Genomic DNA, 26,105 nt, shown 5'->3' on the forward strand with positions numbered 1-26,105 from the left:
GGAATCACTGGTCTTGTAATGTCAACTCTGTTTTCTCTCCACAGATGCTACCAGACCCGCTGAGTTTTTCCAGCAATTCTTATGACACAATTCAGCATCCACAATGAGCAGCCAAGAAGCTGGAAATAGAAATATCTTGCTGACGTTTGGTGGTCGTTGATCAGGAGGTAGGGGACAGACATTAGGGATAAATTATTCACTGAGCTAGGACATGTCGCCTAGGCATCTTAGTAGTGGGTCTTAGCTTTTTGTACATTTGCGAATGCTGGAAATCAAAGGATTATAGAGTCACAGAGATATATAGCATGGAAACAGACCCTGTGGCCCAACTTATCCATGCTGATCAGATATCCTAAATTAATCTATTCCCATTTGCCAGCATTTGGCCCATATCCCTCTGAACCCTTCCTATTCATATACCCATCCAGACGAACAAAAATTGCTGGAAAAGCTCAACAGGTCTGGCAGCATCTGTGGAGAGAAATCAGAGTTAACAGTTCGGGTCCGGTGACCCTTCCTCAGAATTGACAGTAGCTCGGAAAACGTTGAAAACAGGGTCAGGGGGAGGGGGGTAAGGAGTAAACAATAGGTGGAGATAGATCCCAAAGAGAGAGAAGAACAGTTGGAGAGAGGAAGGAGTGGATAATGATCAGCCTAAGCGAATGAATAGCTACTAATGGGGACCATCAGTGGCTAACAATGGATTGTGTGTAAAAGCAGACCATATGGTAACAAAACCTGGTGGGCAGGGGTTCAGGTAAGGACATGGGGCAAGGTACCTCAAACCCTAAAATTGTTGAACTCGATGTTGAGCGCAGAAAGCTGCAGAGTTCCCAAGCCGACGAATGAATGAAGGATGAATGAATGTCTATTTATTCAAGGTTGCAGGAGAATTTGAGTCAGGGCTTGTGTGGGAGGTAGAGGAAGCTGCAAAGTAAGTGAGCTGCCTGATTATATTCCATGCGGGAGATGTGAAGCGATGCACTGTGCATCTAAAAAAGACAAGTGAGAACGCTTCCCTCATGTCAAGCGATGTAGCAGCTAATAACGAGCAAAAGGGTTTAAATGTATACAAGAACTAAAAGCTGGTGCACAGGTACAGACAGTAATCAGAAAGGCTAATGAAATGTTGGCCTTTCTCTCAAGGGTGAGAAGCGATGGTACAATTACAGACAATACTTGCTCGGATTCCATCTGCTTAGTTCAACGTTGTTCAAATCAAAGATGTCAGAATTGATTAAGGGTCGAAACAGAGAAATGTTCTTATGGGAAGAAATTTAGAACAAGAGTAATTTTCATCTTAAATTTAGAATTAGGGCAGGGTCAGACTGAAGTCAGGAACCTCCAACAAAGGGAAAAGGAAATCAGAAACCCAGAGAGATGGCAAATGCTGGGAATTAACTGTTATATCCATGACGATGGGGATGCGATGATGTTGCAGTAATGTCACTGGATTGTCAGTGGGAAGCCCAGGCTCATGGGGAAGTGGGTTTGGAGAGCAGCTGGGGAAACTTGCATTTAATAAAAAGCTAGCCCAGTAGCAGCCATTGTACAACTGTTGTAATAACCTATCTGGTCCACTAATGTTCTTTAGGGAAGGACCTACATGTGACTCCTGGCCACAGCAATAACGTTGACTCTTAACTGCCCTGTGGGCAATTAGGGATGGAAGATGAATGATGGCCTAACCAGTGGTGCACACATTCTGAGAATGAAGAGAAAAGATGAGAATCAAGGCATTTAAACAGAGGCAAGGGCACTGAGCCATAATATAAGGTCTTTGGTTAGGCCATTGTTAGAATACTGCGTTCAGTTCAGCTCTCCCTGCTATAGGAAGGATGTCGTGAAACTAGAAAGGGTTCAGAAAAGATTTACTAGGATGTTGCTGGGGTTGGAGGGTTTAAGCTATAGGGAGAGACTGAATAAGCTGGGGCTATTTTCTCTGGAGTTTCGGAGGCCGAAAGGTGACCTTACAGAGATTTATAAAATCATGAGGGGCATGAATAGCCAAGGTCTTTTCCCCGGGGTGGGGGATTCCCAGGCAAGAGGGCATAGGTTTAAGGTGAGAGGGGAAAGGTTTAAAAGGGACCTAAGGTGCAATGTTTTCACACAGAGGGTGGTATGTGAATGGAATGAGCTGGCAGAGGAAGTGGTGGAGACTGGTACAATTACAATATTTAAAAGGCATCTGATCGGATATATTAAAAGGAAGGGTTTAGAGGGATATGGGCCAAATGCTGGCAAATGGGACTAGATTAATTTAGGATGCCTGGTCGGTATGGACGAGTTGGACTGAAGGGTCTGTTTCCATGCTGCACATCGCTATGACTCTCTGACTTGAACTGAACAGTGGGAACAGGCGTAGGGTGTTAAATTTGTTAACTATACAACACACACCTTGATGGTGGTGTTTCTGAGGGAGACACCAAAAGCCTTTAACCAACGCCTCAGCAATCTCTCTGTCATTCCGAGTGACAAAGAGGAGCGAGTGCACAACCTGGTAACTCTCCTTAGCAATGCATTTCTACCTGAGTGTTGAGAAATTACTTAGGTACAAGTTGCAGATTTAGAAACTGCTGCTGCAGCACTGGGTAGCTCTTAACAGACAAATAATTATGATTCCATTTGGCCTGACATCTCTGTCACATTATCACTCAGTATAAAATGGAAGAGGAGCTGCCATTAATTTAACTAGGAGCTGGATAACAAAGCTATTTATTAATTAAATCAATGAGCAGGAATTATTGATTATATTCCAACAAGCTGGGACATCAAACATGATTGTATGGTCCAGCTCTTAATATGTGACTCAGACTCACTACCCAGTCTGATCTAGAGCCAAGGGTGTTACAGACTGTGCCATACAGCCCTGCTACAATTGTGGGATCCTGGACAGATCTGAAAGGCTGAATCTGATTTCTTTTCTGGGCATTATCTCGTGTTTTTTGGATGGATTTTCGCCCAGCCAGATTTCTCACCAAACCCGTCCTGTTAGCTACCAACTCCGCCCCCGATGCCATCTCTCTCACGTCCAGCTCTGTACCCCATCGTGGCACAGGCTGTTCCCAGAACACTGCCACTGTCAGGATATCCTGGAATCGACAGCATCCTTTGTCACTGGTGCCATCTTGAAAAGCCCATTGTGTGCCCGAGCGTTCCAGAGCTGCCCTGCCCAGTTCCTGGCCTATGCCTGGACGTGGTGGACAAGGTAAATTTGGTGCTCCATTTTGCGAGCAGGGTCCTGGAGGCCCCCCCACTGGGTATCCTCCTCCCCCAGGGACCAGCAGAGAGGGCCACGAGGCAAGGCCATGCCAGCCTGACCTGAAGTTGCCAGCCTGGGTTAGTTTAGTCTCGATTGTGTAGAGGAATGCCCAGCACTGGAAGTAGAAGGGCAATGACTTTATCCCCTCAGCCAGTGTGAGATCTCTCCAATATCTCACATTCAAGTCTCCCTCCACCCCTGCTCCTGCCTCCCATCGAGGCTCACGCTCTATCAACCTCACTATTGCCTGCCACATCTCACCCACACCAAACCCTGACACCACTAACCCTGTGCCCTCTGTGCTACCTCCTCACTCAATCAGGACACCTCCCCACTTGCACCAAAAGTAAAAGCTATACCACCTACTTTCATCTGCCTCAATGCTTCTCCCTGCTAGTCCAGGGGGAAATCAGTCCACAACGGGGCAGAAAGAGTCAAGGCAGGGGTAGGATACCTGACATTTGGCTTCTCATCCCTTGTTGTGGAGAGCGTGCTGACTCCGACCAGCCTGATACTCTGACTAACCATGTCCAAGACCCTCGACTGGTATTGGAGCCTGTCCTTGGCTTACTGGAGCCAGGACACATGAACTCAAGGCTATCTCTCTAGACTTAGAAGGTGTGGAAGCAGGCCATTTGGCCCATCAAGTCCACATTGACCCGCTGAGGAGCATCCTACCCAAACCTACCCCATCCCTGTAACCCTGCATTTCCCACAGCTAACCCACCTAACCTACATATCCCTGGTCAGCGTGGCCAATCTACCCAACCTGCGCATCTCGGGACTGTGGGAGGAAACCGGAGCACCTGGAGGAAACCCAGGCAGACACAGAGAGAATGTGCAAACTCCACACAGACAGTTGCCCGAGGGTGGAATCGAACCTGGGTCCTGACACTGTGAGGCAGCAATATTAACCACTGAGCCATCGTGCCATCCCCCACTTGCCTGAGGCCTGCCACAATGATCTTCTTGGCATTGAGCGCGTGCCAAACAGCATGTTTGACACAGCAGGACTGCGAGCCTGGTATCTCTAGCTGAGGGGGCAATGTGCAAAATGCGTCCTGGACAATGGAAGTTGGCATCTGGACATGCATGTGTGAGATTCAGTATGTGATTGCAAAGACACAACAAAAAACAGCGTAGGAGAGATGCTCAATAATTATTACTTAAATTGTTTGTAGCAATGAGGCTGCATGTGGGAGCCCAGGTTTATATAGGTTTGAGAGACCAGGGGGTGAGTGTTATTTTTAATTAAAGAAAGTTGAGAACCTGCTTCGCTGCATCATTAATGACCAACTAATCAAACCATAGGTTTGAGATCTTTAAGGCTGCAAAGACGTTGGTCTACTAATTAACAACTCAAAACAAAAACAGGCATTGACCCGTTTTTATTAATAAAAGCACTTCCATCCCAGAGATAATTAGCAATGAGTCAATGTGTGGGCTGCTGCTGGTGAGGATGCTGGTGCAGGTGAGAGAAAAAGTGAACAGGCAATTAACACGATATAGATTTGAATGGTCATGACTACATGGTGCTTGGTACGGGTGGATAGAAAGTGCCGGGAATACTAGGCATCGGCAGAGCCGCAGAAAAGAGCTGATATGCTTCAGGTTGATGACCTTTCATCAGAATTGAAGGGAGGTAGAAATTATAACAGGTTTAAAACAAGAGAAATAGGGAAAAGGAACAAACAGGAAGGCCTTTGACAGGGTGGAGGGCTGGGAGGGGGTGAGTGAAATTACTAAAGGTTTCATGGTACAAAAGCCAAAGGGAGTGGTAATGGATAATGTAAAGAAGCAAAAGACGTGTCCAGATGAGGTGCGAATGGCAGGATAGCAGTGATCTGACCCCTACGCAACAGGGTAATGGAAAAACTGAGAAAAGAAACTGAACCAGCAAAAGAGAATGGTTATGATCTAAATGTGCTGAATTCAGGGTTGAGACCTGAAGGACTTCGAGTTGAACATCCAAATAGAGACATAGAGAATAGGAGCAGGAGTAGGCCATTCAACCCTTTGAACCTACTCCATCACTCATTATGATCATGGCTGATCATCCAACTCAATAGCCTGTCTCTGCTCTTCCTCCATGTCCTTTAATCCCTTTAGCCCCAAATACCGTATCCAACTTCTTCTTGAAATCATTCGACTGCTCTTTGTGATTGAGAGTTCCACAGGCTCACCACTCTCTGGGTGAAGAAACTTCTCCTCATCCCAGTCCTAAATGGTTAACCTCAGAACCTTCAACTGTGACCCTCAGGTCTGGCTATTCCCCCGCCATCGGGAACATCCTTGGTGCATCTACCCTGTCTAGTCCTGTTAGGATTTTGGAGGTTTCTATGAGGTTCCTCCCCAGCACCTCCTCATTCTGCAGCTCAGTTTGTTGCTTCTTGAACTGTGTTGAGGTTCAATGGGTCACTGCAGCAGTCTGAGGGCAGAGAGGTCAGAGTGGAAGTGAGGGGGAGGACTACAATAGCAGGTGTCAGGGGGCTCAGGGCTCTGCTTGCAGACCGAAATAGGGTACCCCACAAGGGAAATACCCAGAATGCATAGGGATGACTGCATTATGGGTAGCAATTAAAGGATACTGCATTCAAGGCAGTGTAACTATGTCACAGGGAAGGAATGGTTGGGATGTCACGGTTGGGGTCTTGAATGTTGAGAAACGGGTAATTGATCCATCTCCTACAATCTTTTTTTATTCATTCACGGGATGAGTGTGTCACTGGCTAGATCAGCATTTATTGCCCATCCCTAATTGCCCAGAGGGCAGTTAAGAGTCAACTACATTGCTGTGGGTCTGGAGTCAGATGTAGGCCAGACCAGGTAAGGATGGCAGTTTCCTTCCCTAAAGGATATTAGTGAACCAGATGGGTTTTTCCAACAATTGAAAATGGATTCATGGTCATCATTAGACTCTTAATTTCAGATATTTATTGAAATCAAATTCCACCGTCTGCCATGGTGGGATTCAAATCCCCAGAACATTATCTGGGTCTCTGGATTAACAGTCCAGCAATAATACCACGAGGCCATCACCTCCCCATCTTAGGCCCAACCATCTTCATCAATGACCTTCCCTCCATCATAAGGTCAGAAACGGGGACTGTAGTGATAGTAACAAGGTCAACCAGGTGGACCTCATAGAATATGAGTTCCCTGATTGGGGCTGTTAACTTGGTCTAATCAGGGAGCCCTGGCTGACAGGTATAAACAGGAGTGTCACCTCTGTCAGCTGGTTCTGAGGGAGCTGGATCAGTGTTAAGGGTGACTTGGTGATGGGATACTGGCCTCTGCGGAGATATTTCGGAGACGTTCGCTGATGACTGCATAATGTTCAGCACCATGTGCACCTCCTCAGCCACTGAAGCAGCCCATGTTCAAATGCAACAAGATCCGGACAATATGCAGGCTTGGGCTGACAAGTAACATTCACATCACCCAAATGCTAGGCAATGACCAACTCTAACACAGAGAATCGAACTATTGACCATTCAAAAGCATTACCATCACTGAATCCCCCACTGTCCGTGTTGTTCGGGTTACCATTGATCAGAAACTCAACAGGACCTGTCACATAAACACAGGGTCTACAAGAGCAGCTCAGTGGCTAAAACGTCTACAGTGAGTAACTCACCTTCTGACTCCCCAAAACCTGTCCACCATCTACAAGGCACAAGTCAGGAGTGTGATGGAATACTCCCAACCCGCCTGGACGAGTGCAGCCCCAACAACACTCAAGATGTGCAACTCCATCCAGTACAAAGCAGCCCATTTGTTTGGCAACATTCAACCTTCAACACTCACTCCCATTCTCACCGATATGTTGCAGTAATATGTACTAGCTACAAGATGCATTGCAGTAACTCACTGAATTCCTCTGATAGCACCTTCCAAACACATGATCTTCGCCATCTAGAAGGACAAGGGCAGCAGATACAGAACGCCACAACCTGCAAGCTTCCCTCCAAGCTGCTCTTGGAAATACATCACCGTTCAGTCACTGTCGCTGAGTCAAAATCCTTGAACTCCCTCCCTAACAGAGCTGTGTGTATACTGACATCTCAAGAACTGCATTGAAGGAGGAAGTTCAACACCACTTCCTCAGGAGCACTTGGAATGGGCCATAAATGCTTGACCATCCAGAGACACGCAAACCCCATTAAAGAATAGTAACACAGAAATGTTGGGCTTAGCTGCTTTCCTGAAATGCTGCAATCCTTGGGGTTTCAGAATACCCACAACACTGTTAGGGAAGGAGCTCCTGGATTTTGAATGAGCAACAATAAATAAATAACATCGATGTACTTCCAAGCCAGGATGGTGAGTGACTTGTATCCATTCTAGTAAATCTCTTCTGCAGCTTCTCTAGGATCCCCACATCCTTCTGAAAATGTGGATATCAGAAGTGGTACAATATTCCTGTCATGCCCTGCACATTGCTTTGTAAATTTTAGCATAATATCTCTGCTTTTGAAATCAATATCCTGTATGAAGTCCAAGATCCTGTTCTCCTTGTTAATTGCTCTCTGGGTATGTCCTGCCATCTTCAATGTTCCATGGACTTGAAACCAAATCCCCACCAAAACCCTGTCCCCCTTCCGCCCCCACCACAGCCCTCTGTTATAGCACACTCTTTGGAACTGTGCCAACAAACCTACATTGCCTCTCCCTGTCCTTAAATTATATCTGCCAGCTATCTGCTCATTCTACCCGACTAGATCACTGATATCATCCTCACTTTGAGCCATACTTCCAAGTTTGGCATCATTGGCAAATTTCTCTTTGTGTTTATAAAGTAAAGTTGCCATTGTCCCATGCATTAGAGAGAGACAATGAGTGAAGTTTTAATCTGAGGAGCACCACACCTCAAGTAATGGGACTGGTTGAGAAGGAAAGTCTTTCATGGTAACCTCATCTGGTACAGGAATTGGACCTGCACTATAGGCTTCACTCTACATCTCTAACCAGTCACTCAACCAACTAAATTTAAACTGCATTTAAGTATCCAAATGGTTTGTACGTCAAAAGAAGCAGTGGCCCTAGCATTGAGGATCTTCTACATTTATTACTGTCTTATTATGAACCACAAGGGAGTTGAATAGCTGCTTGGATGTTCAGCCTTTTCTGACCATTTCCTCTGGATAACAGGTCCTCATGCTCACAGTTAAATTTAAAAGCATAGGGACACAAAACCAGAACCAACCCTTCCAAGTCCCCTTTGCTAGTCTCACTTAAATACCCTGTTGATGTACTGACCATGTGGTGATACGATTCTGGGCAATTGAAAGTAGTTACTGTCATTGGGAGCATCCTGTTGAAAGCATTAACTCGGTGGTTATCTCTGGAGTGGGAGAGTGTGGAGAAGAAACATACTGTCTGGCACCATTCCACCGGCAGATTGGAAAAGCAAGTTGACTTGAAGCCTATTCTACTCATTGTGGCAAAACATTGAGGCTGAATCGAACTAACAGTTTCTGAATTTACAGTTTACCACTTATTGGAAATGTCTTCATGTAGTGCGACAGTCTCTCAGTAGATGGGTTACCATATACCTATGGCACTACTGGGACTGAATGACATTGCCCATAACATATAACAACAGAGGCTGTTAGATACCAGGCAAACACACTCTGCATTTATCACCAACATTATCATCCGCACTTTAATGGAGGCATGGCCCATTGGAAACAGGTAAAATCTGTCTTGAATTAAAATGGCAGACATGGGTGCACTGTTAAGTGATCATCAGGCCAAGAGTATCCAATATTTAGCTGTTAATGGGATTGTAACCCAAGTCTGCACATAGCCCTTATGGCCTAGTTCTGCAGCTGGTAGAGTTACATTCATTTGATTTAACATAAACCACAGCTAAAATGTGACCGAGAAATGACTGGGGGCTTTCTATCTGGTGTCCATTTTGCATGCAGGTGGAGCATTCTGCACTAATTTACCATGTAGATCAGAAATATTCAGCTGAATGAAACCTTTCCATTTTACTGCAAAAAAAAATCAATATTCTAAATCTGAGAAAAGGATGCTTTAAAATACCCAGGTCTATGAGCTAGCAACATGTGGAAAACCGTGTTTGATCTTTTTAAGAACTGTTCCTTCTTATTGTGTCTGAGTCCAATTCAATATTGGAAGATTCAATATCTTTTTCCAACATTAGAAACTGCTCCATTGATTAAAAAGGGCTTACTCACACTCTACTGGGGCCCATAGCCTCTAACTCTATGCTGTCATGCATTGGATTTTTTTTTTCAAATGCCTGGTCAGAAAACACTTATCCTCACAGTACATCGAAAAATATAAGTGTCAACTCGGATATAAACCTGTTAGTGAAACAGAATTTAAGACACCTTTTCCTTGCGGATAGAGTTTATTGATTCTCAGTTACACAGCTCATTCCACACCCTGGACCACACATTCCCCCTGTATACGTACTCAGTAACTTAATTCATCAGTTCATCCATTCAGTAGCTCAGTCCTTGCTATACAGACAACAGGGAAAAGAAATTGCCGTGTCTGGAAATTAAGACGCCAATCCTTAAAATAACCTTCAACTTGGTACCGAGGTGTCCAATTCAAATGTTCACACATGCATAACCTTCAGAACATGTTCGCTCCCTTCAAGCTATGTTAATGCCACTATAGACACTGGTTCTCTCATTATTTTAGTAATTAGGTCGCAATTAGATAAAGGAATGTGTCATTAAAAATGAGAAAGCTGCTGCTGTTGTTAAGGAAATTTGCGTTAACAACTTAAAAATCATTAAATAGACAAGGTGCTCCATTAGGCAGCTCAAAAAAAAGATGTACCATAACCATTGCTTGGTAAATTTAAATTATAATAACCTATCTTATTTCCCTACACTTGTGCGACAGTTTAGCATTGTGTTAATTCAGTACAAGCCTTAGTATTTAATATCTCACCTGGAATGGTTGAGATCACTTTCAGCACTTGGAAGTGCTTCCAACCCTATGTAATACTGAGACATGACCCAGTTTGACAAATTCAGTCATAAATCTGTAGCATGCAAGAGGACTGGGAGGACAACAATAGAACCCCATCAACAGCTGCAGCAGTAGCGCAGGAAGCTGAGAGGGAGTGAGAAGCAGGCCAAAGGCCCCACTGGTAGTTTGCAGCTAACTCAGGACAAATTCTTACCTGGGATTACTGAAATGGTTTTCAAAGCTCTCAATACTCTGAATGTTCGAAGAGCTGAAACATTACCTAGGTGTACAAATGATGTGATGTACCTGTAGAATAAAACCACAGTTATTTGGAATAGCATCACAATTCACGTCAGTTTGTCTGACCTTCTCCCACTCTTGTTTGACGCTGTCACTGATGCCTACAGCACAGGAAAGGGCCCTTCAGCGCTATCGAGTCTGCCCCAGTCAGAAACAAGCACCTCACCATTCTAATCCCATTTTCCAGCACTCGGCCAAAGCTTTGTATACCTTGGCATCGCAAGTGCACATCTAAATATATTACAAAGTATTTAGTACACGGACAGGCCATTCAGCCCAACTGGTCTGTGCAGGTTAACGTATCACACAAATCTTCTCTTTATCCAACAACATCCATTCCTTTCCCCTCACGCTGTTGTCCAACCGCCCCCTGTTCTGCTCACCCTAACTATTTCTTGCGGTAGAGAATTCCACATTCTATCCATTCTCCGAAAGAGCATATCTCTCTGGCATTCCCTATTGGATTTACTAGTAACTTTTGTACATTGATGGCCCCGATTCTGGTCTCACACACAAGTGGAAATGCCTTCTTTCTGGGCTACATTTATGGGGGAAGATGGACTGCCCGTCCCACCCTGCCCCCTCACCCCGGAAGAAAGTCAATAGCCCTCTGTGCGATTAGAGTTGGGCAATAAATACAGGCCTGGCTAGCGATATCCACATTCCCAGGAATGAAGGAATGAATGAATGGATGGATGAATGCATAAAATAAAGCCAACTGGGGCTGCAGGAAGGATAAGTTGCTGAACAGTAAGACGGCCAAATCTGGAACCCCTGGATATCAAGAACCCTACAGCAGAGATAAGGCAGAAAATAAAGCTCATGTCTGATCCCGAGAGTTCAATCCTACAGAAAGCCACAAAGTGGAAGGCAAAATCAAAAAAGAAATTAGGAAAGCAAATTGAGAGTGCGAAAGAATATGCTATGTAACATTAAGGTGAAGTCAAAGGTGGAATTAGACAGCTGAATGGACCTCTCTAACCTCAAATAATGTTGATCTTACTTTGCGCACCTCCTGTGCAGTGTAACCTTGCATGGCTCACTCTGTCTAAGCACCCTATGATCAGCCTGTACTGCTCTCAAAACAAAACTTTTCACTGCACCTAGGCACATGTGACAACAACAAATCAAATCAAATCCAATTATCCATGCATTAACTGTATGAAGGTAACCAAGCAAAAATCAGGGCCTGTAATAACATGTGTATATGTGTAGAGATGGGAAGGTGTTGATATTATTCTTAATCAATACTTTGCATGTGTCTTCAGTAAAAATAGGGGACAGTGCAGATATTATAGTTATGGAGGAGTATGCAGTATTGATGTGGTAAATATAGGGAGAGAGGAAGTGTTAATGGGAGTAGCATTTGTGAAAATGAATAAATCACCAGGAGCAGATAAATGTACACTAGGCTGTTAAAAAGAAATTCCAGAGAGCAAATAGCAGATTACTGCATACAGGTATGGACCCTGAGGATTGGACATTGTAACATTGTACCTTTCTTTAAAAAGTGAGAGAGAGATTGAATAATCACAGATGAGTCTGTCTAACTACAGTAGTGGGCTAAGTATTGGAAGGAATCCCGACAAATAGGTTTAACTCTCACTTACAAAAGCACAGATTCACCAGGTGCAGTGAACATAGATTTGTTAAAGGAAACTCCAATCTAAGAAACTTGATTGAATTCCTTTGAGGAAGTAACAAGGAAGATTGATGAGGACCTAAGTTCAGGAAACCAAAGTGTGGGAAAAGTTTAGTAGCCATAAGAAATGATAAAGGCAAGAAATCACTGAGAGTAACCATCCAGGAGGGTGGCACATAAAGAAAGAAATAATGAGAGGTGGTCAGAATATCATCATAATCATGAGAGATTTTAATCTACACATCGACTGGAATAGTCAGATGGGCAAAGATAGCCAAGATGAAGAGCTTATAGAGTAATAGCAGGATAATTTCTTTAAAAAGTATGTTCTGGAGCCAGCCAGAGAGCATGCTACATTGGACGTGGCATTTGCAATGAGACAGGATTAATTAATAATCTTTTAGTGAAGGCATCTGTGGGTAGAAGTGATTATAATATGCTTGAATTTTATATTCAGCTGGAGGAAGAGTGGGAGTGGGTACGAGACTCTGTTTTAAAGATTTAAATGAGGGCAATTGTGAGTGCATGAAAGCATAAAGTGAATTAGCAAATTAGCAATAGGTCAGCAGAGATGCAGTGGCAGATATTTAAGGGGATATTTCAGAATGCACAGAACAGATACATTCCTAAAAGAAACAAAAATTCCAAGGGTCAGACCTAGCATCTGTGGTTAACTAGAAAAGTTAAATATAATGGTGCAAAGAGAGGTGGCAGGTCAGAAGGTTTAATAGAGTATTAAAAACAGCAAAGAATGTGCAAAAATTAATAAAGGGGAAAGAATTGAGGTGCAAGAGAAAGCTAGCCAGACATGTAAAAACAGAAAGTAAAAGTTTCTAACAATATTTTAAAAAGGGATAACAAAGTGATGTTGATCTTATAGAAAATCAGGTTGGAGAATTACTACTGGAAAATAAGGAAACACACTGTGAATTTAATAAATATTTTGCATCAGTCTGCACTGTGGACAATACAAGTAACATTTCATGAATGGTGATAAATGAGGAAATGGAAAGGAGGGAAATACTCAAGAAAACTATAATGGCCAGGTAAGAGGTACTCAGCAAATTGTTGGAACTGTGGCCTAAGACATTACCAGATCCCGAGGGACTTAATCCTTGAATCTCAACATCTTAACAATCTTGACAGATTGCTCACCGTGTCAAAGGGTTCAGATACGTGGGAGGAAGAGACACAAATTACAAGGTGAAGAATGAGAATGGGAACTCGAGAAATGTTTTCACCGGAGATAAATGGAGGAACAAGCACGAGTCATTCCCTCAAACAGTACAAATGGATCCAAGAGACAATTCATCTCTGGAAAGAATTAGCGTTGTGTGAATGTGATAACAAACTTAGTAAGTGAGATTGTTCAGTCAAACTGAGACAGGGCTTGTTAGGCTTCCTGTTCCATAAGAAGCTGACAATTGTGACCAGAACATATATCCCTCTCAAGACGATGTAAATGAATCACGATCAACAATGCTTGATAAAAAGTGAGATGGACACCAAATCTTTATTGCAGCTGATTATATATTCTTAAGGAGTAAAGACTGCAAGACTGCTGTGTTTTATTCATGTGCACCTAGTTATGTTGGCATTTAACAAACATCAAACCTTAATGAGAAAACTCATCATGTACTGCCTGAGTACAGGAAAGCACAGTATTTAAGGAAGGTTGGAAATGCTGGTGAAGCAGTTCAGAGTAGGTTTACCAGACCAATACCTGGAATGGATGGGTTGACTTATAGGGAAGGGTTGATCAGGTTAGGTTTGTATCCACTGGAGTTTCGAGGAATAAGTGGCCATTTACAGTCATACAGCATGGAAACAGACCCTTTGGCCCAACTCATCCATGCTGGCCAGCTATCCTAAACTGATCTAGTCCCATTTGCCAGCATTTGACCCATATCCCTCTCAACCCTTCCTATTCATGTACCCAACCAGATGCCTTTGAAATGTCATAATTGTACCCACTTCCATCGCTTCCTCCGGCAGCTCGTTCCATACATGCATCACTCTCTGCATGAAAATTTGCCTCATCAAAATGCAGCAATTTACCTAAGTTAAACTCCAACTGCCACTCCTCGACCATTTCCCCTCGGGTCCTTTTTAAATCTTTCCCCTCTCACCTTAAAGCTATGCTCTCCAGTTTTCGATTCCCCTATCCTGGGAAAAAGACCTTGTCTATTTACCGTACCCACGCCCCTCATGATTTTATAAACCTCTATAAGGTCACCGTTCAGCCTCTGACACTCCAGGGAAAATAGCCCCAGCCTATTCGCCCTCTCCCTACAGTTCAAACCCTCCAACCCTAACAACATCCTTGTAAATCTTTTCTGAACCCTTTCAAGTTTAACAACTTCCTTCCTATAGCAGGGAGACCAGAACTGAATGCAATATCCTACCAGTAGCCTCACCAATGTCCTGTACAGCTGCAACATGTCATCCCTACTCCTGTACTCAATGCACTGACCAATGAAGGCAAGCGTACCGAAGGCTTTCTTCACCGCCCTGTCTACCTGCAACTCCACTTTCAAGGAACTATGCAGCTATGCCCCTGGGTGTCTTTGTTCAGCAACAGTCCCCAGGATCTTTTTATTAATTGTATAGGTCCTCCCCTGATTTGTCTTATCAAAATGCAGCAATTTATCTAAATTAAACTCCATCTGCCACTCCTAGGCCACTGGCCCATCTGATCATGATCCCATTGTTACTCTGAGGTAACCTTCTTCACTGTCCACTACACCATCAACTTTGGTGTCATCTGCAAACTTACTAACCATACTTCCTATATTCACATCCAAATCATTTATGTAAATAACAAAAAGCGGTGGACCCAGCACTGAACCTTGTGGCACACCGCTAGTCACAGGCCTCCAGTCCGTAAAACAACTGTCCACTACCACTTCTTGTCTACTACCTTCAAGCCAATTTTGTATCCAATTGGTTAGCTCCCCCCAGATCCCACGTGATCTTACCTTGCTAACCAATCTCCCATGTGGTTGACTGAAACATATAAGGCCCTGAGAGGTCTTGACAGAGCAGGAACATCTAGAAATAGGGGCCAATATTTAAAACTAAAAGATTACCCATTTTAGACAGGGATGAGGAGAAAGGGGTGTGTATCTTTGGAATTTTCTTCCTCAAAAGCAGTGAAATCAGAGTCTGAATATTGTTAAGGCTTGTATTGATAGATTCTTGGGAAGCAAATGGACGGACAGGAATATGCATTTGAGATTGCAATCAGATCAGCCACGACCTTACTAAATAAGAGAAACTCTATATTTATGTTTGCATGTCATAGAACATCCAAACAACTTTAGCCAGCAAGGACTGATGGTCAGCTTATCTTCAAATAAAAAGTCAAGCTATAAATATCAGAACCCTTAGAGCCCATGTGAGATATTGGGGAACTTCTTGATGGTCTTAACACCACTTTCAGTTCGAAACAATAAGCAACTTATTTATTGATCCTGTGGATTACCTTCTGTTATGAATCCTGCAGAACATTATGTTGCATCCTGGCTATTGACCCTGTTGTGTCTGTTATTTCCCCTTTTGGTTTAGCTTTAAATCAATATTATATATAAACAAACCAGCAGCTGCCTCAGGCTGTTTGAGACTGAACCAATGATGGGAAAAGAGCATCGAGGTCTCTCTGATGGCTAATATTCTTGATCGGGTAGAGGAATTAAGTTATCCAGTGCAATAAAACACGCTCCATTATGTTTCAAAACGTGGTTAACTTGTAACTGTTTATAAACGCAAATTTATAATCCTTGCTTCAAACTGCTTCATACTGGCAAGATTAAATTCAACTTTTAGTTAATAGGTTATTTTTATCTTTTCCAAATACTCTCCTATGTCACACTCCTGCGTATCATAGAACATGGAACTGTACAGCATGGGAACGGGCCCTTTGGCCCATAATGTTGTGCTGAACATGAAGCCAAATGAAAATAATCCCTTCTGCCTGCCCTTGGTCCATATCCCTCTACTCCTTGCATATTCATGTGCTTCTATAAAAGTCCCTTAAATGCCTCTATCGTATCTGCCTCCACCACCAGCCCTAGCAGTGCGTTCCGGATCCCTACCAACTCTCTGTGTAAAAAAGACTTGCCCCTCACATCTCCTTTGAACTTTCCCTCCTCACCTTAAATAAATGCCCCCTAGTATTAGACATCTTAATCTTGGGAAAAAGATTCTGACCGTCAACTCTATCAATGCCTCTCATAATGTCATAGACTACGATCAAGTCTCCCCTCAGCCTCCCCCCCATTCCAGAGAAAACAACGCCGGTTTTTCTAGCCTTTCCTTATAGCTCATACTCAATATCCCACTGGGACTGGAAGAAATATGACACTTAATGCGACTGTGACTCTTAATGGTACAACCAGGAAATGTTCTCTCCAACAATGAAACTGGACCATGACCAGGAGCAGGAATTCCAGTTGATTTTCTTCACTGTATTCCTAACACAGGGCAGGACAGCCAATGACATGCTTACTGGGATCAATTCTCTGCGCTCCCCCCCACCCCGGCATACGGATCTGAGAATTTCCTTGGACTGTGCACCTCAGTACCACACACTACCTGCTATACTTAAGCTGCTAAACTGTAAAAGAATGTCCATGTATATTATTGAAACTGATGCACAAACGTGCTTCCCTTCCTCCCAATATCTATAAATAGCAAAAGATGGCAAAAGGAGCCTGGTTAATTAGCGACAAAAAAGGTAGATTTACACATGGATGCAGGAGACTAAGCTGAGGTATTAATACTTTACATCTATCTTTACCAAGGAAGCAGAGGCAATAATGAAATCATGAGGGATATAGACAGGGTTAAGGGTAGGTGTCTTTTCCCTAGGATGGAGGGGTTCAAGACTAGGGGTCACATTTTTAAGGTGAGAGGAGAGAGATTTAAAAAAAGACATGGGGGCAATTTTTTTACACAGAGGGTGGTTTGCATGTGGAATAAACTTCCTGGGAAAATGATGGAGCTGAACATAGTTAAAAGACATTTGGATAAGTACACGAATACGAAAGGTTTGGATGGGTGTGGGCTGGGAGCAGGCAGGTGGGACTAGTTTAGTTTGGGATTATGTTCGCTGTGTACTGTTTCCTTGCTGTATGACCCTATGACTCTATGATAAGCCCAGCGGTTACAGACCAGTCAGTTTAATTTCAGAGGTAGGGAAACTTCTAGAAACAGTTATTCAGGATAGCGTGAATAGTCATGTGGACAAATGTGGGTTAATTAAGGACAGTCAGTATGAATTTCCCGAGGGAGAATCATGTTTAATTAACTTGCTGGAGTTCTTTGAAGAGGTAACACATGGTGTTATGTGGTGTGCGTGGACTTTCTAAAGGCATTCAATATGGAGCTATACAACAGATGTGTGGCAAAAGCTATAACTCAAGGAACAGAAGAAACAGTAGCAATGTGGATGTAGAACTGGCTGAGTGATAAGAAACAGGTAGCAAGGGGTAATGGATATTTTTCAGCCTGCAGGAAGTTTGTAATGTAGCTGGTATTGGGACCATTGCTCTTCCTGGTTTTTATTCATGAATTTGGAGCTCAGGGCACAATTTCAAAGTTGGCAGACTATACAAAACTTGGAAAATTGTCAACTGTGAAGTGCAAAACATAGAATTTCAAATAAACATGAACAAGTTGGTGGAATGGACAGAAAAGCGGTAGACAGAGATCACTGCAGAGAAATGTACATTTCAGTCAAAGGAACATGGGGAGACAGTATAAAACAAAAGGTACTATTCTAAAGAGTGGCAGGAGCCGAGAGACCTTGGTGCATATGAGCATGAATGATTAAAAGTAGTAGGACAGGTAAAATGAACAGCTAATTAAGCACATGGTATCCTATGCTTTGTTAATCAGGTCATATAGCATAACAGCAAGGAGGTTATGCTGTATCTCTATAAGATACTTGCTAGACCTTAGCTGGAGTATAGTCTACAGTTCAGGACACCACACTAAAGGGAGGGTGTGAACATCTTGGAGACAGGTGCAGAAGAGGTTTACAAGAATAGTTCCAAGGGAGGACTCTTCAGTGATGAGGATAGGTCGGAGAATTTGGGACTGGTTTCCTTGAAGAGGAGAAGGCGAGGGTGAAATTTCAAAATCAGGAGAGGTTTGGACTGAGTAGACAGAGAAAAAAGAACACTCCCAGTTATAAAAGAATCAAAAGCAAGAGGGCACAGATTTAAAGTGGTTGCAAAAAGAGGTAAATCCGAGGTGAGAAATACCCATGGACTGGAAACTGGGGGCAGATACTGCTTTAAACCAAGGAAACCTTGGAAGAAACAGCTACAGTTTTAATAAAGAGTTACTGGAACTCAGTGTGAGTTGTATCTACAATGTTGCTTTGTTCAAGCAGTTAGAGGAAACTAGACCCATCGGTACCATGCTTAGAGAAAGTCTTTTGATTGGTTTTTCCATCAGGACCATCTGCTATGGGCTCAGGAGGGCTCACCGTAGTAACAACCACTTCTTTGGTTTCTGAGCAAGTGGCAACAGCCATACAGATAGACAATAGAAAAGAAAGTTCTAGCTTCAAAGAGAAAACAGGTCAATCTCTCTCTCTCTCTTTCTCCTGTGTGAAAATGTAATAGAAAATCTCCCAGTAGCTGTTCTCACTCACTATTTTGCTGCAAACTTCTTTCTCTGCTACTTCCCTTGTTGAAAGGAAAACGGGCATAAAAATCATCTTCGGAAAATCTGAAACAGTGAATCCTCAACCAGTGAAGACTAAGAATCAAATTACCCACAAACTTGCGCCCTTGGTTAAGGGTCAAAAGCTGTCGAGAGAAACTTAAAGTAAACAACTGATCAATGTCTGTGATCTGAATGGTTTTTTTAACAGAATCCCTACAGTGTAGAAACAGGCCATTCAGCCCATCAAGCCAACACTGACCCTCCCAAGAGCATCCCACCCAAACCCATCCCCCTACCCTATATTTCCCATGGCTAACCCACCGAGCCTGCGCACCCCTGAACACTATGGGACAATTTAGTATAGCCAGTTCACTTAGCCTGCACATCTTTGGACTGTGGGAGGAAACCGGAGCAAACCCGTACAGACACAGGGAGAATGCAAACTCCACACAGGCAGTAACCCGAGGGTAGAATTGCACCCAGGTCCCTGATGCTGTGAGGCAGCAGTGCTAACCACTGAGCCACCATACTGCCAGAAAACTGCTTCCCTGATCTTTTCTCTTTATTGCATAGAGGTAAAATACTGTGGATGCTACGATTCGACTCAGGTGGAAAATGCTGGAGAAGCTCAGTAGGTCTGGCAGCACCTGTAGGGAGAGAAACAGAATTAACGTTTTGAGTCCAGTACGGACTCATTCAGAACTGAAAAAGTTTGAGGCATTCTTCAAACGCTATCTCTGCTTGATTCCCACAGATGCTGCCAGACCTGCTGAGATTCTCCAGCAGATCTCCAGCACCCCAGTTCTTCGTTTTATTTTATCCATGACTAACATCTAACATTCTGCTGGACCATCAACAAAGAAGCAATACAAAGTGATTTAAAATGACGCAGAGAAACTTCTGGAAGTTGGGGCGGGGTATGAGGTGGGTTAAGGAAAAAACAGCAAAAATCAGCCATGCACGAGAGGAAGCAACGACAGAACAGACAAAAACCATTAAATACAACAACGGTCTGGAGATTCCATTCAGAAACAGTGCAAGTGGAAGGGGGAGAAAGATGAGGAAATTGTCGCAGAATTTATTTTATTACTTACGCCATTAAAATAACACTGAAATCCAACCAATTCCATGGATCTCGAAGGAAGGTGAACTCATCAATGCAGAATCCTCTTGCCAATATTTTTATCATTGATTCAAAAGTGTAAATGCCAGTGAAAGTGTACCTGGTTAAAGCATTTGGAAATGAACAACATTAGCAAGCGATGAAGGGAGTCCTGTTGCATTTCGGCTCAGGCACAACATGAGCCACCTTGTGCGGTACCTCAGGATAGAAGATGGCAGACAGCAAGGTGGAGAAGCAGTGAGATTGTCAGCCTTAACAATGAACGCAAGCTTCAAAACACTTTCTCGATGAATTGGTGGCCGTCAAGTCAGGGATGGACAATATTTTGCAAGTCACTTTATACGAAAGAGTGCATCTTCGGACAAGTCAATGAAGAGGGATGAGAATATGAAGCATTCAGTATTATTCTCGCCAGTATCAGTGATTGTAGACCATATCTCTCAACTATCTCAACCAAGGTTCACTTTCTGATCATTTTCCCCGTCATTGTATTTGCTCTGTTAGACTTTAGTTCAGAAAATTGTACGCACAGTGTTACTGTGAAAGAATTGCCCATTCTGTCTGCTTAATTAATCTATCACATCCTGTCAAAAACCAACCACATAGACAAGAACACTAGAACTTTGAAGGAAACGGAGAGAAGATCGTACCTGATCAATAAGCATCTCCCTTATGATAAAATCGTGCCCTATCACCCTGATTGCAATCGTCCATCTCACATTCTCCAGAAGTCTATTTGACTTTTTAAAAACTGTTTCCTATTGAATTAGATCATAGAATCCGTACAGTGAAGAAGCAGGCCATTTGGCCTATCGAGTCCATACCAACCCCCCAAAGAGCATCCCATCCAGACCCAAGCTCCTACCCTATCCCCAAACCCTACATTTACCATGGCTAATCTCTCTAGCCTACACATCCCTGAACACTATGGGCAATTTAACATGGCCAACCCACCTACCCTGCACATCTTCGGACTGCGGGAGGAAAGCGGAGCACCTGGAGGAAACCCCCGCAGGCAACCTGCAAACTTCACACACACACACAGTTACCTGAGGGTGGAATCACACCCAGGTCCTTGGTGCTGTGAGACAGCAATGCTAACCACTGAGCCATCATGCCGTAATAGGTAACTCTATTACCCTTTGTGTTGCTAGATAATTCTTCTCCATCTTAATTTGTACATCTGTGATGGAACTGACTAATTGTGTCATTCCAAATCACAAGAAATTAAAACAATTCTTGCACATAACACGGGGCCTAAGTGGGGCCTGTTCTCCCAAACCAAACTTCTCTTGGACCTACAAAAAGCAGTTGAGCCAAAAGCATATCTGAGGCTGGGGCAGTGGCTAAGTAGTGCTGAGGTTATAGTAGGCCCAAGGCTTGACGCCTAGGGACAGGAGGAGATTGTTCAACCATTCGAGCCTGTTCTGCCCTGATCTGCATCCTAACTCACCTTGGTAAGAGTAGATAATAAAGTATCAATCAATTTCAGATTTGAAAGTTCATATTGACATCAAGCCTCAACATTTCAGTCCTTCTGTCAGGCACAGGTAGGCCATGTTTTTTTTACAACTGAGGATATAAGCCCCATGTCCAGAATTGATGCAGAGACTACGAAGCAGTATCAATGAATATGTATCACAGATCTTTTGCAATGGTGACCATTTTACCACCACTAAAGCACTCCAGAGAATGTAGGCAATGTTAAAAACAATGTTCAAATAATCTCCCGGTCAGGAAGTGCCTTATCTTCCCTGGGTAGTACATTTTAGTGACCGACAATGGAAAAGCTTTTAGTTGTTTGGTTTGGGTCCCTGCTTCACGCTGACAGCTCTCGCCAAACTATGTCAGAAAAGTTGGCAACATAAATATATGTCAGCCCGTCAGTAAATTTGGAACCACCGTGTTTAAAATGAGAGCATGAATCTTATGTAGGAACTGTGCATTGCTCAACAAACTGATTGCTTTCCTAAAGACACTCTTTAATATGCTCTGCCTTATTTAGTGGAATAAGATAATCATTAGCAGGCAAATTCTAAGGGACAGGAAAGAGCTAAGCCCGTCCTTCTCTCTAAGTCTGAATCAGAACTTAAGGTTCAGTAGCAGGAATAGGCCATTCAGCCACTTTGAGCCTGCTCCACCATTCAATGAGACCCTGATCGGCCTTCTATTCCAGTACCAGCCCTATCCCCATGTCCTTCATTGGTTATAATCTGTAGAAAATATCAATCTTAGTTTCCAAATAAAGAGTATGCTATAGCTTCTGGGACAGAGAATCCCAACGGTTCACGATCCTCTGAGTGAAGAAATTCTACCTCATCTCAGTCCTAAAAGGCTGTATCAGTGTTAGAATCAGAGTTGTTACAGTGCAGGAGGAGGCCATTCAGCCTATTGTCCCATACTGGCTCTATTACCTAGTGTCAATCGCCTGGCTTTGCCCATATCCCTGTACTCCATTTCTATCCAAATAATTATCCAACCCTCTCTCAACTGAACCTGCCTCCACCACATTTCCAGGCAGCACATTCCAGACATTAACTAATCGCTGTGTGAAAAATTCTTTCTTTTTGTCTCACATCACCCTTACTTCGTTGGCACATCACTTTAAACGAATGAAAACCGACGCTGGGTAAAATCTGTCTCAAGCCTCCGTTGTGTGAATGGGTCTCTCTCAGGCACTTCTGACCCATCTCCAGTCCTTGTTCCCTTGTGCATATCACACTCTGAAGGTCTCAAGTTGAGAGGTATGTTCTGATCTCTCGTTTTAAGGATGGGAAATGACTCCCAGGGTTCATTTCATGCTAAGTATCAATGAACCCCTGCTTTTGATAGAAACATCATTTTCCAAAACTCCTTTGGAGGTAAGCAATTAGATCATCGATCAAGCCTCTTCATTAAAGGAAGAAAGAGTCATTTGCAACTGTTCAACTTTCAAACCCCTTTTAAATCAGTTACCATTGTTTAGCAAAGTGGAATTGATAGAATTCATTGAACTGTTGCTTTGATGAAGTGATGACAGTAATGTCAACAGCGTAATGTAGAATTATAGAGAGCTTCAGTCTCATTGGTAACTATTTAAGGTCTTGTTCAATTCCTTTAATGAAAATTCAGGCAGGGAGCAAACCATCTTTGATAATGAAATACAACTTTGGTCGCATCATGATTTCAGTTCGATGCAGCATGAGTGTATGTTGCTAGCAAATTATGAACTTTGGTATACTTAAAAATATAAACTTACTTGCCAGCTAGGAGTCACAAGTCAAAGATAGACCTGGTAAAGCATTTCATTGGGACAGATAAGGGCACAGTTCAAAGGTCAATATTATTTAAGGAATTTTGGGCAGTAGCAAAAGAGAAAGAGCACAGTCTTTAAAAGGTTTGTTCACAAATTGTTTAGAAAACAAATTAGCGAGGAACATGGCTTCATACTCACTCAACATTCTTTGTCCATGGGGCAGGGTCAGACATGGTCATGAACACACAATTGGTCAAAATAGTACACATAATGAATATATTGAACAATGTGGAATTTGAGTTAAGGAGAAAGTTTATAACACTCAATCTTGCTTTCCAATGCGTTTCTTTTAAATAAGAAAGTAGTGAGATTCATTATAATTTTTCATCTGTTGAATTAGTGATACCAACTGGCAACCTTACAGAGTTATATTATGGGCCTCTCCCACCTGCTGAACATTGTCCAATTAGGGTTAGAATATTTTCCTCATCAACCTGTTCAGTGATGTTATTGCATACCTTTGGAGCAGATGGGACTTGAACCTGGGTCTTGTGGCTCAGAGGTAGGGATACTACCACCACACCACAAGAGCCCTTTGGGATATGGGACAATGGTCAGGTCTCCCAGCCTTCACTGGTGTGCGTGCTCGTATACATACACACACACACACACACACACACACACTCGCATATATATATAAAACACACACACACACACACACACTCGCATATATATATAAAACACACACACACACACTCGCATACTTATATAAAACACACACACACTCGCATTTATATATATATATAAAACACATACACAGACACTCGCATATATATATATAAAACACACACACTCGCATACGTATATAAAACACACACACGCTCGCATTTTTATATATATATATATATAAAACACACACATTCCCATTGCCTTCATTTATAGAATCGCAAAATCTTGTGCTCTTCGAAACAGTTGTGCAGTTAGTCCCATTCTCCTGGCTATTTTCCTTTAGCCCGGCTACTTTACTGTTTCAAAATCTATTCAATTTTCACCCATGTCGGCTTCTTTCACCAATTATCTTACAGACGTGTCCTATGCTTATTGACCTCTTCGTCATTAGAAACAATTTCTCATTCTTTTTTCTAAAGTCCCTTGTGACATTGAACAATTCAATCTTCCCCCATGTGCCTTTGCACATGGAGGTCAAAGCTAGCTTTCCTCATTTCTCCACAAAACTGAGGTCCTCTCTGCTTGGTCCCTTTGCAATAAAGTTCCTCTGCACGGTGTTCTCTGTTTTTCAGGTAGATGTTTGTTGGATGTTTTTAAAAGAAAGAATGGCTTGAATTTATTTAGCACTTTGCACCGATCACCTCCAAGTGCTTTAAGGCCGGCAGTAAAGTACAAACGAGACAAGCCCATGGTTGACGGGATGTGGGAAAGGAACTGGGGGGGAAAGACTGGAAGAAAAATAGACATTGTATAAACATGTGAAAGAGGAATAAATGTAGGCCGCTTGGCTTTTTGACTCTGCTCCATCGTTCAATAAGATCAGGGCATTTTAACCTCAACTCCACATTCCTGCATAACATCCAATAATCTTTCATCCTCAAACATTTATTCAATATTGAAGGTGTGTACAGCAGTGGTGGTGTCTCTACACCTTGGCCAGGGGCTCTGTAAGGTGAGTCCCTCTTTGAGATTTGATGGCTTTGGAAGATGTGTCTAAGTGCAGCCAAAGGAGGGGAGCAGTCAATCTGCTCCTAATACACATATGGAAGGGGGTCCCCTGCTCAGTCAGGACAGGGTGGTAAATGCAATGCTACAAAGTCACCCCTCTCCACCTACCCCACTCCCATGTTAAAAAAACTTCACTCGAAAATTCCTGGTGTGTGTAATTGTCACTCCTGGTGGAGCTGATACCAGTCGTAGATCTTACCGAGCCTTCCTCACAGACAGTGCCAGGGTCACCATGTGACAAGGCTCAGATCACCAATCAGCTCCTGACCTCTTCCAGTTCCCGGGGGCTTGAGCAATTCAGAACATCACCTCAAACCAATGCTCACCGAGTTGGAGCTGTTCTCTGGCTCTCAAAGACACCCTCGCAGTGATTGGCAAGCTCTTCAGATGACATGGAAACTTGTGACAGTGACAATGTGTGATGTGATCCAGGGAGGCGACGGAGGTGCTGAAACTGGCTTTGTGCTAATAACTAACCGACACACACAGGCTGCATAGTCAATGCTATACCCTCCCAATAACCTCCCCCCGTACCCTCCCTCTACCCTACCTGAGCCCTCCCCATACCCTCCCTGTCCCCTCCCTGTACCCTCCCCATACTATCCCTGTCCCCTCCCTGTCCCCTCCCCCTATTATCCCTATCCCCTCCCTATCCCCTCCCCGTTCCCTCCCCATATTATCCCTATCCCCTCCCTGTCCTCTCCCCGTACCTTTCCCGTACTCTCCCTGTATCCTCCCCATACTATCCCTATCCTCTCCCTGTCCCCTCCCTGTCCCCTCCCCGTACCCTCCCCATATTATCCCTATCCCCTCCCTGTCCCCTCCCCATACCCTCTCCATACTATCCTTATCCCCTCCCTGTACCTTCCCTGTACCTTCCCTATCCCTTCCATGTACACTCCCCATGTTCTCCCTATCCCCCCACTCACATACCCTCCGTGCAGAGAAATAGCTGGGAAGCAAATCACATAAAACTGACTCTTTTTCTCTCCATTCTCACTGACCCCTTACTCTCTCTCTCCATTTCCACTGACACCTCTCTCTCTCTCCATTCCCACTGACCCCTCTCTCTGTCTCCATTCCCACTGACCCCTCTCTCCATTCTCATTGATCCCCACCCCTTCTCCATTCCCACTGACCCCCACCCCTTCTCTATTCCCACTGACCCCCCTCT

General features: G+C 43.4%; 1 protein-coding gene across 1 annotated transcript in view; it reads right to left on the bottom strand.

Annotated features, from left to right (window-relative positions):
• The window catches only part of LOC109921859 (sodium channel protein type 4 subunit alpha-like), a 1,322,739-nt gene that overhangs the window by 1,290,411 nt on the left and 6,223 nt on the right, over positions 1-26,105 (bottom strand). The window contains 3 exon segments of the mRNA XM_048618339.1: positions 10,434-10,525; positions 19,931-20,059; positions 23,393-23,482. Of these exon segments, the coding sequence (XP_048474296.1) occupies positions 10,434-10,525; positions 19,931-20,059; positions 23,393-23,482 (311 nt within the window).

The sequence above is a fragment of the Rhincodon typus genome, chromosome 2 (assembly GCF_021869965.1).
Source record: "Rhincodon typus isolate 14 chromosome 2, sRhiTyp1.1, whole genome shotgun sequence".
Taxonomy (NCBI): Eukaryota; Metazoa; Chordata; class Chondrichthyes; order Orectolobiformes; family Rhincodontidae; genus Rhincodon; species Rhincodon typus.